Raw genomic sequence first — 15,475 nt, forward strand, 5'->3', positions numbered from 1 at the left:
TAACTAATTTTGCCTTTTTCACATCAAGTTGTGTAAAGGGACGTAAGTAGGCTACAGTATATGGGCAGGGGGTATATTCACTTGGCTAACACATACAGTCCCCGAACTCGTAATAGAAGTAAAATACGGGAACTCGGAATAAAATTATGGCGTAACCCTAACTTGGTTCACATACTACGGGATTACCCTTTTATTTATTATTATTTTAACACATGTAAGTTTTTAAAACAACGATATATGTATGTGGGAAGTATGAATCATCGTAGCTTCCGTAAGTGTCAGTCACAGACAACACGCAAAAGGGCTCACATAACAAGACAGTGAAAGTGTTTACGAAACACATATATGACTTGGTAAAACTGAACTTGCGAGTATTAGTTGTTTTTCATGTATGGGGGAAATAGGATGGCAACAAGAGCAGAGTTTGTTATATTCTGGCTAAAATAACACCACACACGCAGAAACAGCATATCAGATACGTTTATGATTTGTTTTTTTGCAAGACTATCTCTTTCTTCTATGCTTTTGTGTCGATGGGTCCGTATGTATATAATGCAAGGATGCTGTAGCAAGAGTGAAGATAACTATGCTACGTGATTCAAGAGTCTTGCTGCACACTAACACAAATATATTTCTGTAACGTTTCGTCTGACCAAGGTCAGACTTCTTCAGACATACATAGTTCAACTATAACAAGGAAAGCAGTTGCATGCATATTTAAACCAATGTGCAGCAAGACTCACTTAGGATAGTTATAGTTACTATTGCTACAGCATCCTTGCAGTATATACAAACGGATCTTAGGTCAGATGCGTTTTTTAGCGAATATGTTAAGCCAAAGTGTGTGTCTGTCGGTGTCGTCAATAATTTCAAGTTAACTAGTATTACGCTGTTAAATTGTGAAATATGAAATCTCAAAAATGCTAGATGCATTAATATATATATTTTTTCATAGTAAATACTTAAAGTATAACCCAGAGTAACACGTATAGCATTTGTTTTTAATATCTACAAAGCTAAACATGAACTTGCTGCTAAGGAGTCCATATTATATCACTTTATTTGTCTGGTAAGTCCCTCATTTTATTAAAAGAATTGTTAGCAGGCAGAATTCAAAAATAAAAAAATAAAATTTTCTTTTGACAGCTTTATGTATTTGTCGCAAACAAGTTGGGCAATAATAAGTAAGTAAAATGAAATATTTTGATTTAGTTTATATGAAATGTCTTTTTTATAATACATGTTTTCCCGACTATCAACTTCCGTGTTTATTTATTTTACAATGGCTAATCAGCAAGATGCTAATGGAGATGTAATAATCAGAATTTAAGCACTTTTTTTCAGATTTTCGAGCTGTTTGTGAACAACGCAAAACTTGGTTATAAATCATAAAAATTAGTCTTTTTTGTCTTAAGAGCTTAAGTTATACTGCAGCACTCAAAAACGTTCACGGAAGAATTACAATAGGCTATGCTAAATTAGTTGATTTCTCTTTATTCCCATCTGCTCGGATAATTTCATACAAAGCATTATTTTGTAAGATGCCAAACAGTTGGAAAGAGCCAAAGTACAATAAAATCCTATAACTAAAGAAACAACACGTTGCTTACAATGGTAACAGATTGAAAAATAGTTTTCGAACCAAGGTCCGACAAAACATTCTTCGAATCGTCTTTTCCCCTCTGGCACCAGCGCATTAGAATCCAAGCAAAATCAGAAAATAATAACGAGTTGGTGGGTAAAAAATTATATGATGATTTTGTTTAATTTTAGGTCCACATTGTACAGATAAATTTTCTGAATGTAAAAAGTTGGTCAACTTGTGCAACGATAATGGAACGGCTGGAAATAATATGAAACTATATTGCACGGCAACGTGCAATTTCTGTCCATTAGGTAAGTGTGTTTCTTTATAGCATATTATCTCACTTACCATATTAGGCTCATAGGCTATCGCTTCACTGTATAGTCAATCTATAGCAGTGGTTCTTAAGCATTTTCGCACTTTTCCCCTCTCTCTTAGCTGGTTACTAGATTTACCCCAATGTACTTCACGATGCTCATTTATCGAAAACGAAATTAGCATATTAGTTCATTACATATATTCATTGTGACGACTGCTTTCTCTTTTTCGCAAAACTTGGTTATATTCATTCAATTGCTGGCACAGTAGCAGATATTGCACAACGAATATCAGAGACAACGTTAAATCAAATTGGTGTTTCAGATTTGTTTTTTTTTATTGTTTTTACTTTGGATTTATTTACCTCCTTCATTTTATTCGATCACCTACTATTTTTCTTATTTTGTTTCTCCGCCTTCCTTGACAATTCGACATAACATGAATAAACTTTTGATATTATAATACTAATAGCTATGATTTGTGTTTTCAGATAAATGTTTTGAAAATAATGGCGGATGCGAACAACAATGTCATTGGGATGAGAAGATTAACTACTGCACCTGCAATGTCGGATTCAAACTCAATGCTGACAACAGGACCTGCAGCGGTAGGCACATGCAACATGGTGTTATGTTTTGCAAATTCCGTTTTCGTAAACTGTTTTTTGACCCTAATTCGGACCTCAGCTGATGTTGTGTTTCAACTTAAATTAATTGGAATGTGTATAACAATCACGGAATTTGCATATGCAAATACTGTTACATTTTGAGACTAATAAACACACATACATACAAGTTTTACGTTTCAGATATTGACGAATGTGAAGACAATTCCACTGAAGCGTGTCCAGGATTGTCACGTGACCATTGCAAAAACACCGTCGGTTCATACACATGCGCAACTTGCTCGCATAATAACGGATATATGATGTCTTATAAACGGAAAACGTGTTGCAAAGTCCACAAAAGTAAGATTTAGATTCAAAAATTAGGTAACCAATATGAGAGAAGAAGTTTAAGGCCACCTATTTCAGTATATATATATATATATTCCTCCCTTCGCCTATTTTGAAACTCATCCATCACTATTTGCCAAGTCATTTGTAAGTTTTAAGTAGTTTATAACGTGCGTCTAAATAAGTATTACGGCGGGACTTTCCAACCCTATTTCGATGTGGACCTGAGTCGTATGAACCTCCAAGTGTTTACATGAGATATCCACGTTAAATCACTTGCTGTTTATTTTAGTGTACTCAGTATTACTCCTGGGGGTCCATCTGGGCCACGCCGGGAAGCGCTGTATTACGGTAATACTTGAAAACTACAGAATACCAGTAATACCACATCAAATATAAAGAAAAATTCTACCGGAAAAAAATCCTTCCCGGAATAAATTCCTCTTCGATTAGGAAACGTGTTCATACAGAAATATGAAAAACATACGCATCCTAATTTATTTCAAGGTACCTGTGGCTACGATAGCACAATGGCGTCTCAAATCCAGGAACCTCATTGGAAGAACATGCGAATCTATGGGGGATTGAGAGCCGAAGAGGGAAGATGGCCCTGGATGGTAAAAAGATTGCCTATTTATCATTTCATTTAGTATTATTTATACGAATATTTGATGATACAGTAATTTATTTATTGTAATACCAGAGATAGCAAAGTGGCCAAGGCATATGTGACCACTATAATAACTTCATACATGGCAGTAGTCGGCCGTAACTTTACTCAGAGATTATCTATCACTTCTGGGTGGAGATGTGGGCTCGCCAATATGCCAGTGACGAAATAATTCAGTCGTTTAGTTATAAATCAAAATTTGGACATAAGGAACATTTATTTGTGTCCATATTTCCACCGAATGCAACAGTTGAAAAATGTCGCTCTAAGATGAACTTAGCAAACTTTATTATAAAGATAAATTAAAAAATATTGTTCACGGAATATCATTTCCCAAATTTCAGGTGCAATTAATCTCAACTCCTGAAAATCTAGAACCGGGTATATGCGGAGGATCTTTACTTAGCAAGAAGTGGGTTGTTACTGCGGCGCATTGCTTTCGGTAAGTTGGGACAAGTAAAGAAAGCCGAAGTATTGCAAAATTTTGCTCGAAAAGTCGTTTGCAAATTTAGCAATAAGAATTCGTTTGCAAATTTAGCAATAGGAATAACGAAGAAACGAGTAGAATTTAGCAATTTAAATTAATAAAAACTAGGTTCTCCATCTTTTTGGATTTAAATACCTCGTTTCATTTTTGACTTTACCATGGTTCTATCTTTCTATTAACGTTTGCTGTCGTTGTCTTTTATATTTGAAACGGCACACTTCCGTTCATTCAATCTTAGGATAATATACTACATCAGAAATAATCTGACGCATGGCATTACTGAAGTTAAAATATCGGAGAAAATTATATATACTCCAAAGCGGTGTTATCGATAGTTTTTTGACGAAAGTCTAGTAGGATATTATTTATTCGTATATTGCTGAACATATATACATTATACCTGTCGAATTGATTTCTTTTGCTATTTCAGGAACAAATATTCGTATCCTATAAACACGTGGACAGCAATACTTGGTACAAGTCAAAACTTTCTGAATATGAGATTGATATCTGACGGGTTAGAAATAAGAATGCTGGAAGAGGTAATGACAAGGCATTGGTATGGGATTTGGGTATTTTGTTAGGAAGTTGTAAGTAAGTGAGTTGTGAGTTAGAACGTTCAAGGATCTGAATTCGGAACCTAACTTTGAAATGTTTAGAATCGCGATGTGAGGTGGAATTATTAAGATAAAAAACTGAATTTAAAATATAAACTGAACAAAGTTGATTGAGATTTTTTTTGCTCGAGTTGAAAGCCGCAAAGTAAAAATAAACCGTTTAACCGGGGTTGGGGGTCGGATGTAGATTATCGAGGAGCTTGACTAGATAGTAAAACAAAATGATCGGACATTCAAATTATCAATAGATAGAAAACTATGGAAGCTTTCATAAAACAATCAAGGATTCGTTAAGAACTCTAGTTAGATTACGTCTGGGGTCCCGGTAAATTAACAGCTGACAGTTTTTCGCGTTTGAACATCGCTGCACGATTTTATCGATTTTGACAACAGCTCCGACGGTCTTGTCAATAAATTACGCGGATACACAATCTATTTATTGTGTCAATTTGCTTAATAAATATATATATTCCCCAAATTTCCAGGTTATTATACACCCAGAGCACAACCTTTTTTATCATCACGACATTGCGTTGGTCAAGTTGGAATCCCAAGTCAACTATAGTGATGTCATAAAACCGATTTGCTTACCGTGCTTAGAGACTCCACAAGAGGGAGACATGTGTTGGACTGTAGGATACGGGAAAACAGGTTAGAAAAACCTTTACAAAATATGATTATTCGACAGTCTGTTTTTTTAATGTTCATGTCGTAACAAAGTTATTCTTTCTAGCCTAAATGTATATTATTGTCATTCATGTCACCACCCAAATATAGAAAATAATTTTAGTACATCATAAATTTTAAGATGATCAGAAAAAGTCAATGAATATCATGAAATAAATTCAAACACATTCCTTAGTGAGAACGGTTGGAACTTAACAATATTTTCTCACAGTTTATGCGATACCATAAGTAAATTGTAAATGCGGTGGCCAGTGAATAGATCTTGAAGAGGCATCATGACTAGGCTTACCATATTTCTGAAGCAAAAAACCGGGACGGCACGGATCGGACAAGTCAACCTTGGTTCAAATCCAGGGGCTTAGTAATAGTTTTAAACGTGTTCCACACCATCTTATCAAATCTTACCAAATCCTATTAAAATATCCACTATTGGTCTTTGCTTCAAATATTGGAAATCGTTCAACTCATTAGAAAAGTTGCATTTTGTTTCCGTCATTTTGGTGATTCAACGACAGTACAGTTGGGTATTAAATTAACGCATGGTTCATATATACTTAATATCATAACTATTACATAACAATTTTTCTCTCTATCTGAACTAGTGAAATGAGACGCAAATCAGTGGTAAATCGGCTGCCTCCGTCGAAAAACAAAAAAACAATTTTGTAATAGTATCAAATAGAAAAATGATCCATGAATGCCATAGGGGAAAGTGGGGCACGTTGGGACATGGTGCACAGTGGAAAATCAGCTCTCACACTGATACTATATCCGCAATCCTGTCCGCGGTTCGATGTTTCAATCCGCCCTTTGGTGAGTTACAACGTCCCCGCGAACGGACAACGGAAGGGTAGTGCGGCGCAAGCTATGAAGTGAAATTGATTTTGGAAGGTTGAAACTAAAATTTCACCGTTCCAGTATTTTCTTTTTTCTACATTGGACTTTCCAACATGACAAACCACCGTCTGATATTATTCAGCTTTAGTCCACTGCAGAATATTCATAACGTTGGCGAGTGGATGTGCCTTCCAGATTTCGCTGTGGGATAGTCTGAAAATATTTGTTGCCTATGAGGAACAATGGACCGGGGCACAGTGGGACTTGCCCTACAGTGCACAATTCGACATTGTTTGATACAATAAGTGCTTAGAGACCTAGATATGCGGTATATTAAGTGTAATATTATGGTTTCTTTTGACCCATGGCCCAATATGGAATATATTCGAGAATCAATAATATTTCCAGATTTAGATTCGAGGGAAGAAATAATCAAATTTGTTTGCGAAACTTTTTGTCTGATATCTGAACTATTTCAGTTGAACATTGATTTTAAAATATTAAAGCTTCAAATTTGAAGTCTCCCTGTTCTTTAGACGATTATGCTGATTAATTGCTTATTTTTAAGGGCATACTTCGTTGAATTTTGACGGACTGACCCATGGGGCCCCAGGGTCTGTCCGAATGTGCCCCACAAGTTGGGTACAGTGGGACACTTGACAGACGTTTTTCAAAGCATTTTGGTAGTAAGATGTGTGTCGCAAGAAAATTTCTTATTCACTGAATGTAAACTACATTTACCCCTCTATACATTAGTCCCGCCAACTTAAGGGAATATGCAGAATTAAAGGCTCAAAATATGCAAAAGAAAAAAAGTGTCCCAACCTTCCCCACTTTCCCCTACTGCAAAACCGGGACATTTAAGTCTATCGCCGGGACGGCAGAAAAACATCCTAAAACCGGGACTGTCCCTCAAAACCGGGACGTATGGTAAGCCTAATCATGACATCACGTTCCTTATATGTAAACTCCCCCAAAAAAGTAGACTTTATTCTGATCAAAATTCTAATGAAGCATTGTTTTTCAACGCTCCTTATTTAGATGACAACAAAGATTCGGGAGCATTACGCGAAGTAGATGTACCAATAGCTTCGATGAAAAGTTGTTCCAAGGTATATGCAGATAGTGGAAGAATATTGCAGCAAGATCACATGATCTGTGCCGGACATAAAGAAGGGGAAAAGGATGCGTGCAACGGTACGTTATTATTTTGCCGTCGACTCCGGGCTCTGTGCCAAGTACAGCGAAATTGCATAAATGGGTGTTTTAATAACCATATAGATACATAGTCTGAAAAAGGCAATTTTTTGTTATACCGTACCTCGGAACGGTAAATTGATATCCAACAGCCTACCTTTTCAATGTGCCCCCATTCTCCATGATTTAGTTTAAACAATCAATAGACTTCCTTAACTCCATCATAGCACATTATAAATTTGCAATAACTTCACAAAAATAATATAGTTAGAGTATTCTATGTTAAGGCGACTCCGGAGGACCTTTAATGTGCCAACGAAAAGACTCTTGTCAATGGTACCAAGCTGGTATAGTTTCGTTTGGCAAGGGTGGTTGCGGACTGAAAGGGGTGTACGGAGTCTACACCAGCATGAAAGCACACCAGAGGTGGATAAGACGGCACATAGGGGAGGAAGCAACGAATGACATCTGTAAGTAGTGATAGGAAAAAAAGATGGGCGCTCCAGAAGTATGTGTACCAATATGGAGGTAACTGATGTTCGCCTTCTTTACATCAAGTTGTGTAAAGAAACTGAAACTTATGGGCAGGGGGTATATTCACTTGGATAACACAGACAGTGCGCAAACTCGTAATATAACTAAAATAAGGGAAATCGGAATGAAATTATGGTCTGACCCTAATCTGGTACACACACTACGAGAGTACCGAAAGAAGTATATAGACTACGCCTTGGAATGACTATCTCCCTACTTTAAGTATGCTCTGTACTGCAGTTACCATGGTTATCTATCTTTCGGTGTTCCGAGTTCGTTTTACAATACAATACAAACTATCTTATTTTAGGCCCCGAAAACGCTTGTCAAAATCTCTCTGACAACGATCCTAAATGTTCATCGATGATCGAGCGATGCACAAAATTTCCCGATTATATGAAAACCAATTGTGCAGCGACCTGTTGCAGACTGAAATATGGCACAAGTAAGGAAATTATAAAGTTTTTTTAAATAACATTCAGAAGGTTGATTTTGGAGTGGAGTGTCTAGCCTACGATAGGGACCAAAAATCCCAAAACGAAATATTGTGATTAAGCCTTAAGATATGAACGGAGTAAATATACATCCTTGAAACATAAATACATTTTCTTTGGCTTTGGTTATGAGTTCATGTCTGGCTATTCGAGACTAAGTCATAGAAAACTAATATATCGGAATAACCAATGTATACATGATTTTAAGACTATATACACTAATATGTATTACAAAATCAACAATGCCACTTATAGTACTGCGCTTTAGTTTAGATTACCAACTCATTATTTCTTTCTATTTATATCTATCATACGCTTACAGAACCTTTTATATTGTCTCTTTCTCTGCCTTATTTTGACACAATATTTATTCAATATAGGACCGAGTCAATGTCAAGACGAACCAACGTTTCAATCCACATGCAGAAAGAATATTAAACATTGTTCAAGTTCTATTTTTTCAAGTTTTATGAAGAAACATTGTAAAAGAACATGCGGAATTTGTTAGTTTAGTATATTTTTGAAAGTTAATAAAATACCAAAAAGGATAAATTTTGCTACAAGTGAAATTACACAAGGAAGATTTGTTGGTGTTTTGTTAGAAATATTAGGATTTACATATTATATTTATCCTAAAAACGAAACCCGAGAAGACGACATCATCATATTGCTAACAACGGCCTCTTGTCTGGTTACCATAGAGCCAGTTATTTTTTTTTATTTCATATCCATGGACTTAACAATAAAACATAGTCATTTCAGCACATTTAACGTACCGGTATGTTACATATAGTATGTCATAGAGATAAGTAGAAAACCCTCTTATAACACACCGATATCTTCAGCTACTGAAAATGTGAAGATGATCAGTTCGATTGTTGTGGAAAAAAAGTAATTTTAACATCACCAGTAACAACAATTTACCAATAGGATCTAAAAAAAAATGCAAAAAGTTTTTCTGAACACCCCCACAGGGAGTAATTGTATCTCTCTGTTACCAACACAGTTCAAGATAAGAAGCAAAATTGAAATTCGCTCAATAGTCGCTACCTTAACCACTTCGCCTCCCAATCAAGTAGAATTAATAATAGTCGTCGTAGTAATCATCCTCATAATTATCTTCCTCCTCTTCGACGCATCCCGGAAAATCGAGATCGCCAACGTAAAATCCCTTCAAATCGGACGGTGAATGGCAAAGTGTTGTGTCTGCGTCTCGAAGCATGTCACCAGCCGTGTCTCGAATCAGCATCATTCCACAGTCACAGAATATGGGATTCCCGGCCAAGTAAAGGGAATAAATGTCACTGGAATGAATGCAGAAGAAAATGAGAACAATGCAGAACGATAGAAGTTCCTAAATCCCTGCCCAGTTGCGGTATTGCCGGTACCGATGAAAATTGGGAAATTTAAATTGGGAATACAGAAATAGGAATATTTAAACCAGAAATGGGTCCAGCGGTTATACGATCTATAAAATTTGTAGCTATAATCCAGTCCTAACTTTGAATTGGGTTGCCGAGACTAACTCAACCTTCCACTGCTTGATTGTTACTTATCGATCTTAAGATCGGTAAGTATGTTAATAGGTATTTGTCTGTCTGTATTTCTGTTTGTCTGTGTGTTAGATGCACGCGATATCTCACGAAAGCGAGGTTGAATCTGCTCCAAATTTTGCATGTGCATTTATCATAGCTCGGATCAGAAGCCTATTGATTTTGGATGAATTATCTCTTATAAATAGCGAGTTAATAAGTAATTAGTGATGGGACACACGGTGTCACTATGGAGTAAGACCACTGTTTTGGGGGATCCCCTAACCTTAGATCGATAAGTCTTCGGTTTCTAACCGATATTCTAATTTATTTCTTGCCATTGTTGTAAACTGCTCGTCTGAAGAAGTCTGACGTTGGTCGAACGAAACGTTACAGAAATACATTTGTGTTAGTGTGCAGCTGGATTCTTTAATTGGATAATATAATCCAGTCACCTGAGTCACGGCTCATCCATGTCTCGAGGAAAGTTAATCTATGAGTTGAGTTTTTATAATTTCGAGTCACTTTATTTAGATTATTGGAGTCAATTTGAGTGTTTGATAAATGGAGACTCTGGTCCAACTCGTGTTGAGTCAGTGAGTTGAACCTCGAGCGCCCCCCTTACCAAGACTGATACAAACATTAGGTCGCGATTATATCGCGGAGCGAAAAGTTTTCGTAATTTTCAACACCGTGAAAAGAATTATTGTCGGGACATTAATTCGGAGAGTTTTGCGTTTGTTGCTTATGTATATAACTATCATTAATGTTATAAACCTTGAAACGTAAAAAGCAGATTCTACAGTCTACACTTCTTGAGATTTTTAAAACTGTTTTATTTTAAAAAGCTTAAGAATTAAATAGTGATCTTCTTATTTAATCATTCTATATAAAACTTACCGCCTACTGAACAAAACGTCTATCGATTCTTTTCGTAATATCTTAATGCGGTTGTGCTCCAGTCTAATCTGATGTTGACCATGCCACCTCACGCCAATCTGTCTGAAAGCCTTTTGCCCAATGAACTCTATCCTATTGTGACGTAAACTAAGGAAAGAGATGCTGGGAAGGTGAGCGAACGATCCCGGCAGAAGTTGGGTGATTTGGTTGCGGTCCAAGTCCAAAATCTGTAACATAGTAGTAAATCGAATTTGTTAGAGAGAGGATCCTAAATTAAGTCTACATAGTCAGCGAAAATATATAGGAATAACTACGCAGATTATATCGGGCTCGTTTCTTATGCTCTCCTATCACTTTGAACAATATGTAGCCCACGCGGTTTTTCTTTGATTTAATGTCCCCATTATTAAGAATAATTTATTAAAATTATTATAAGGTTACTGCTACCATTTCGTTTGGGAAACAAACAAAGCGTATTAACGCGAATTGTGGTAAATTAAATACAATTGTGGTTTTGGTTTGCACTTGAGTGGTTCGCGTAACCGCTGAACGGTAACGGCTTCCTCCACCACTAAATCCATACATCTGAAACAAATAATTGGTTAACTATCCCCATACCCGACATGGCTGGTAACCGGTGTAGATGCCGTGGTAATTATGGGTCATATGAACGACTATAAACTATATAAACTATATCCGTTTTCCTCTCACCACGGTATAGGAAAATCATATCCTATTATCTCGAATAACACTTTAAGAGTTTCGGTTACAAAGAAGTTACATTAATCTCGTCAAATTTGACGGCCTATAATACAGTATATATATACATAACAGCAAAGTACATACAAATTGTACTATGTAAATTAGTAATACTTTACACTCACTTGTAGTTTTTTTAGATGTCTGAAAGCAACGGGATGAATTTCTCGAATTGAGTTATTTGCAAGGTTCAGAAACTCAAGTTTTTTCAATCTTCTGAAACTTCCTTTCACCGGTGACTCAATATGATTGTTACTCAAATCAAGTCTCACAAGGCGCGGTGGGAACTGAATATCTGAAATCGGGAAAAAAATCAGAATATCAGAGCTTTGGTCACGCTTATACTTCGTATTGTCTAATAAATGCCACACAGGTTTTAAAATGGCGGCCAATTGATGCCTTTGAAGCTACTTTACTGTGATAAGAAATGGAATCTTTTTGGTCCGTAAATACCCCAATAGGATATGTCAAGTATCGGCAACTCTTACTGCATGGGTGTGCAACCTGCGGGAAAACTGTGCTGCCCGTGGAGAAGTGTCAATTTTGAATTATGTGCCCGCGAAACAAGGTTTTGAGTAATTCGGTACGTGCGAGGAATTCCAAACCTTTGCGTTGCGAAGCCTATACCTGAGCCCAATTTATTATCTATGCATATGGCTTTACAGTGGTTTAATTTAATTAACAGCTAGCCCTTCTGTATCAAAGGTTGCGTATTCCTGCCTTACTGCACTGCCTATCTATTTTAAAACCTGAAATATTTTTCCTAAAAAATCACAAATCATAATTATAACATTTGCTTTATGCTTGCAGTTTGTATTATGTCACTAGTCAAAAATGCCAATATATTGAGATTGGGATAAACGTGTTCATCTTCTTATAAAAACATGATTTCGCCAACTGTAACTAGCAAAGGAGAGTTTATAACTTAACAACTATGAACATACCGTGCAAAAATGTCAAATTATTATGTCGAGCCTTCAAGATCTTCAATGCCGGTAGAAGCTTAACCATCTCCTCCAGAGGAAAGTAACAAAGTCGGTTATTGTCGAGGTTGAGGAAGTCGAGAAATCTGAAAAAAAAAATAGAAAAGTTGCAATTGCATTTAAAACAGTACACCATTTTATAAATGTTATCCGAGCGAAGTTAGTCAAATTGCCTTTGCTGTTTTATTTTAATTCGTTCGAACGCTTTTCTATTCTTTCACGCTTGGCCACCTTCCTTATGTTTGTCGTCGATTGCAAACTCGGTTCTCTGAGGCCGCAGCTACCGGTATAGATGCGCGACCTTCTCATTCATGTATTCACGCATTGCTCTATTGTTAGAATTAGAAATGAACATTTAAACCATAGATTTGTCCGGTTATGTGATAGATTAAAATTTGTAGCCGTCTTCCACAAAACTAAAAAGTAGTTCGCAGGACAAGTTTCTTCTTTTATGAATTAATCTAATTATACGCTGGGCAAAAAGAGCAAAAACAGGCGTACAAATCCGAATGAATCGACCCAGTTGTTAATACACATTTACCTCATAGCTTTAGTTATCTTTAGACTTCTGATTGAATTCTGCGACAGGTTCAATTTTTTCAGCTCAAAGAAACGTGAAAACATGTCCAAGGTTATGTGTCCCATGTTTTCTCCAATGATAGATAATCTGTAAAAAGGAGTACAACGGCTCGGTTTAAGCTCTATGCTTTTCAATGAATCTGGCAACAGAAACGAGCTCGATTTTTTCCGCGTAGGAAATTGATGTTTGACGTGGTCCTCATCTAGTCGAACCTCAAATATTATTTTGTATTAGGCCCACAGACGAAACAATACACTGACCTTGTACAGAAGTTTATACCAGGAAAAACGATAAGAAGCTTAATTCCACGACCTCCCGTTAGGGTACCATTCACCAGTACAAATCGAGTATAATATTAGTTACCTTCATTTGTTCCAGATGCATGAATGGACTTGAAATATTGTTACATTAAATACATATAGACTACACTACAATGTTTAAAATACTCTCTACTATTCTCATTGAAGTGTTTCATCATAATATATATATATGCTTAAAATTCAATTAAAAATCATGCAATAAGATTGGACCTACAAAATGATTGATATTACTGCAACAGTCTGCAAGTACAAGTCTCGCGCGCTTGTGTGCTATTTGCAAAATCGTTATCATAATGACGAAAGCTAATATAAGTTTACTTTATACATGGTCGAAACCTTTATATCCGCCGTTCACACATTTCTCTCAAAATAAACTCGCCTTGTGGTATTAACGGGAAGAACATCAAGTCGATCAGCAACGTTAGCATTGAAGCAGATGAAATCAACTTCACGACAGAACAATTCTCCTTTCTCTGAAAAAGTCAATATTTCATTAAGAATCTCATTTTACTGAAGACAAGATGTGCAATTGCCCTAAAGTAAATAGATACGACAGTCCAACAAATATCGAGCCTATAGCAAAAATGTATCACATAAAGTTCACATGTTGAGAAAATAACATTGTGCATCTTTGATTATTAAAAAATAGACAATGCAGAATAGGACCCTCGGCGCCTAAAAACGGGTTTTTGCTCTCAAATACAGCACAAATTTATTAAAAAATGACTTATTTCTTGCTGTTGTTGTTGCAGACCGCCACCGCCTACAACGGTTAAACCGAACTCACTCATCTGGCTACACATTAATTTGCTCTGGACATGAGTGGACTTCCATATATTTAAATTTCATATATTTACCAAAATCATACTTTCGCTTACCTTTCAAACAATCCACATCTCTGCAGTAGCATCTTTCTGGGCAATCTTCAATGGGCATTGGAGGATATCTCTTACTTATGACATCACCAGCGAACAACACAAATGTAGCAACTACAAAAATTATAATCTTCATCGCCATGTCTAGTCCTATTGGATCTTAAAAGCGCCGATTAAGATAGCGAAAATGTAATGCGTATGGCGATAGCGACACAAACGGTGTAATAAGCTGCTAGGTATACGAATATATAGATAGCGACCACTTGTCATGCCAAATACCATTCAGTCAGAGATCCAGAAAATCGCATGTCTTTTCAACAAAAACACGACAGGCGTTTTGCAACGGTGCAAATCGAGGGTGACGCGGTTTCCGATTGCTGCGATACACCCTCGTTTTTGGCAACGGTTTTTGGGTATAATAACAGGTTTCGGCGATGGCGAGACGCTCAATTAACAAATGGACCATAAAGGCAACAAACCACAAATATAACATACCAGTAACCGTCAACAGAAGAATATGAATAGAATTTTTGCTCTAATTAAAGGCATTGGAACGACTGCCATTGAAATTTTGGTTCATTCCAAGAAGACAAGACTGGATAATAATTAGTTGGGGAACTTGCATTATTAAGTTATTGACTAAATTTCAATACCAAATCTGGTAACGAGTCCGTCTCCATGATTGAGCCATTTTACCTTCATTACAGAGCAAAATGCACACACCTTTCAAACTTATCCTCACGACTTCAGAGTTTGAGAATATTTTTGATGACGTCAGGGAAAATTTCTGTCAGACAACAAACTTCAAGAAACATCTGAATATGATTACACTACTAAGTATTCAAGCACAAGTTTTCGTATTTTTTTTACGAGATTTTTCCTCCACCGACCGATATTTAGTGGTCTGTAATGCACCATAATAATCATGTTTGTTTTTAACGTCTCCTGGAATTTCGATGGTCGGCATAGACTTCGGTGCGATGTCAGTTTGTAATCTACTCATGATCGAAATACCCATGTTCGAAAAAATTCTCATAAGACTGAAAAAGTTGGAAGGTTTTTAAGAAAGGCACTGGTGAGAGCAGCTTGATCAAGACTGTTTGTATATTGACCTAGCTGCATTTCTCGGCCAAAGACGAGCGTTA

The 15,475-nt window shown here is 36.4% G+C and overlaps 2 protein-coding genes across 2 annotated transcripts; one reads left to right on the forward strand and one right to left on the reverse strand.

Annotated features, from left to right (window-relative positions):
* Positions 1-1,771: 1,771 nt before the first annotated feature.
* Positions 1,772-8,902, forward strand: LOC120334500 (serine protease 30-like). The gene is made up of 11 exons (XM_078109599.1): positions 1,772-1,896; positions 2,394-2,510; positions 2,712-2,870; positions 3,366-3,475; positions 3,873-3,970; positions 4,446-4,557; positions 5,118-5,283; positions 7,198-7,353; positions 7,641-7,823; positions 8,198-8,332; positions 8,762-8,902. Exons 1-11 carry the CDS (start codon positions 1,854-1,856, stop codon positions 8,887-8,889), a joined length of 1,407 nt encoding a protein of 468 aa, XP_077965725.1. The 5' UTR covers positions 1,772-1,853; the 3' UTR covers positions 8,890-8,902.
* LOC120334180 (uncharacterized) lies at positions 8,832-15,371 on the reverse strand. Its single transcript, XM_039401633.2, has 7 exons — positions 14,334-15,371; positions 13,835-13,928; positions 13,097-13,222; positions 12,517-12,641; positions 11,698-11,867; positions 10,814-11,040; positions 8,832-9,685 (listed from the first exon to the last, which is right to left on the reverse strand). The coding sequence occupies exons 1-7, from the start codon at positions 14,470-14,472 to the stop codon at positions 9,463-9,465; spliced, it is 1,104 nt and encodes a 367-aa protein (XP_039257567.2). The 5' UTR covers positions 14,473-15,371; the 3' UTR covers positions 8,832-9,462.
* Positions 15,372-15,475: the final 104 nt, after the last annotated feature.

This window comes from Styela clava, chromosome 15 (genome assembly GCF_964204865.1).
Source record: "Styela clava chromosome 15, kaStyClav1.hap1.2, whole genome shotgun sequence".
Classification (NCBI taxonomy): Eukaryota; Metazoa; Chordata; class Ascidiacea; order Stolidobranchia; family Styelidae; genus Styela; species Styela clava.

Bases quoted from the DNA above. Each gene is read 5' to 3' on its own strand.
- LOC120334500 (XM_078109599.1), top strand. From the start codon at position 1,854: ATGAAACTATATTGCACGGCAACGTGCAATTTCTGTCCATTAG. The intron at 2,511-2,711 runs GTAGGCACATGC...TTTACGTTTCAG, and splicing joins TGACAACAGGACCTGCAGCG to ATATTGACGAATGTGAAGAC. The intron at 3,971-4,445 runs GTAAGTTGGGAC...TTGCTATTTCAG, and splicing joins ACTGCGGCGCATTGCTTTCG to GAACAAATATTCGTATCCTA.
- LOC120334180 (XM_039401633.2), bottom strand. From the start codon at position 14,472: ATGGCGATGAAGATTATAATTTTTGTAGTTGCTACATTTGTGTTGTTC. The intron at 12,642-13,096 runs GTAAATGTGTAT...TTTTTTTTTCAG, and splicing joins AAGATAACTAAAGCTATGAG to ATTTCTCGACTTCCTCAACC. The intron at 11,041-11,697 runs GTGAGTGTAAAG...ACTATGTTACAG, and splicing joins GACATCTAAAAAAACTACAA to ATTTTGGACTTGGACCGCAA.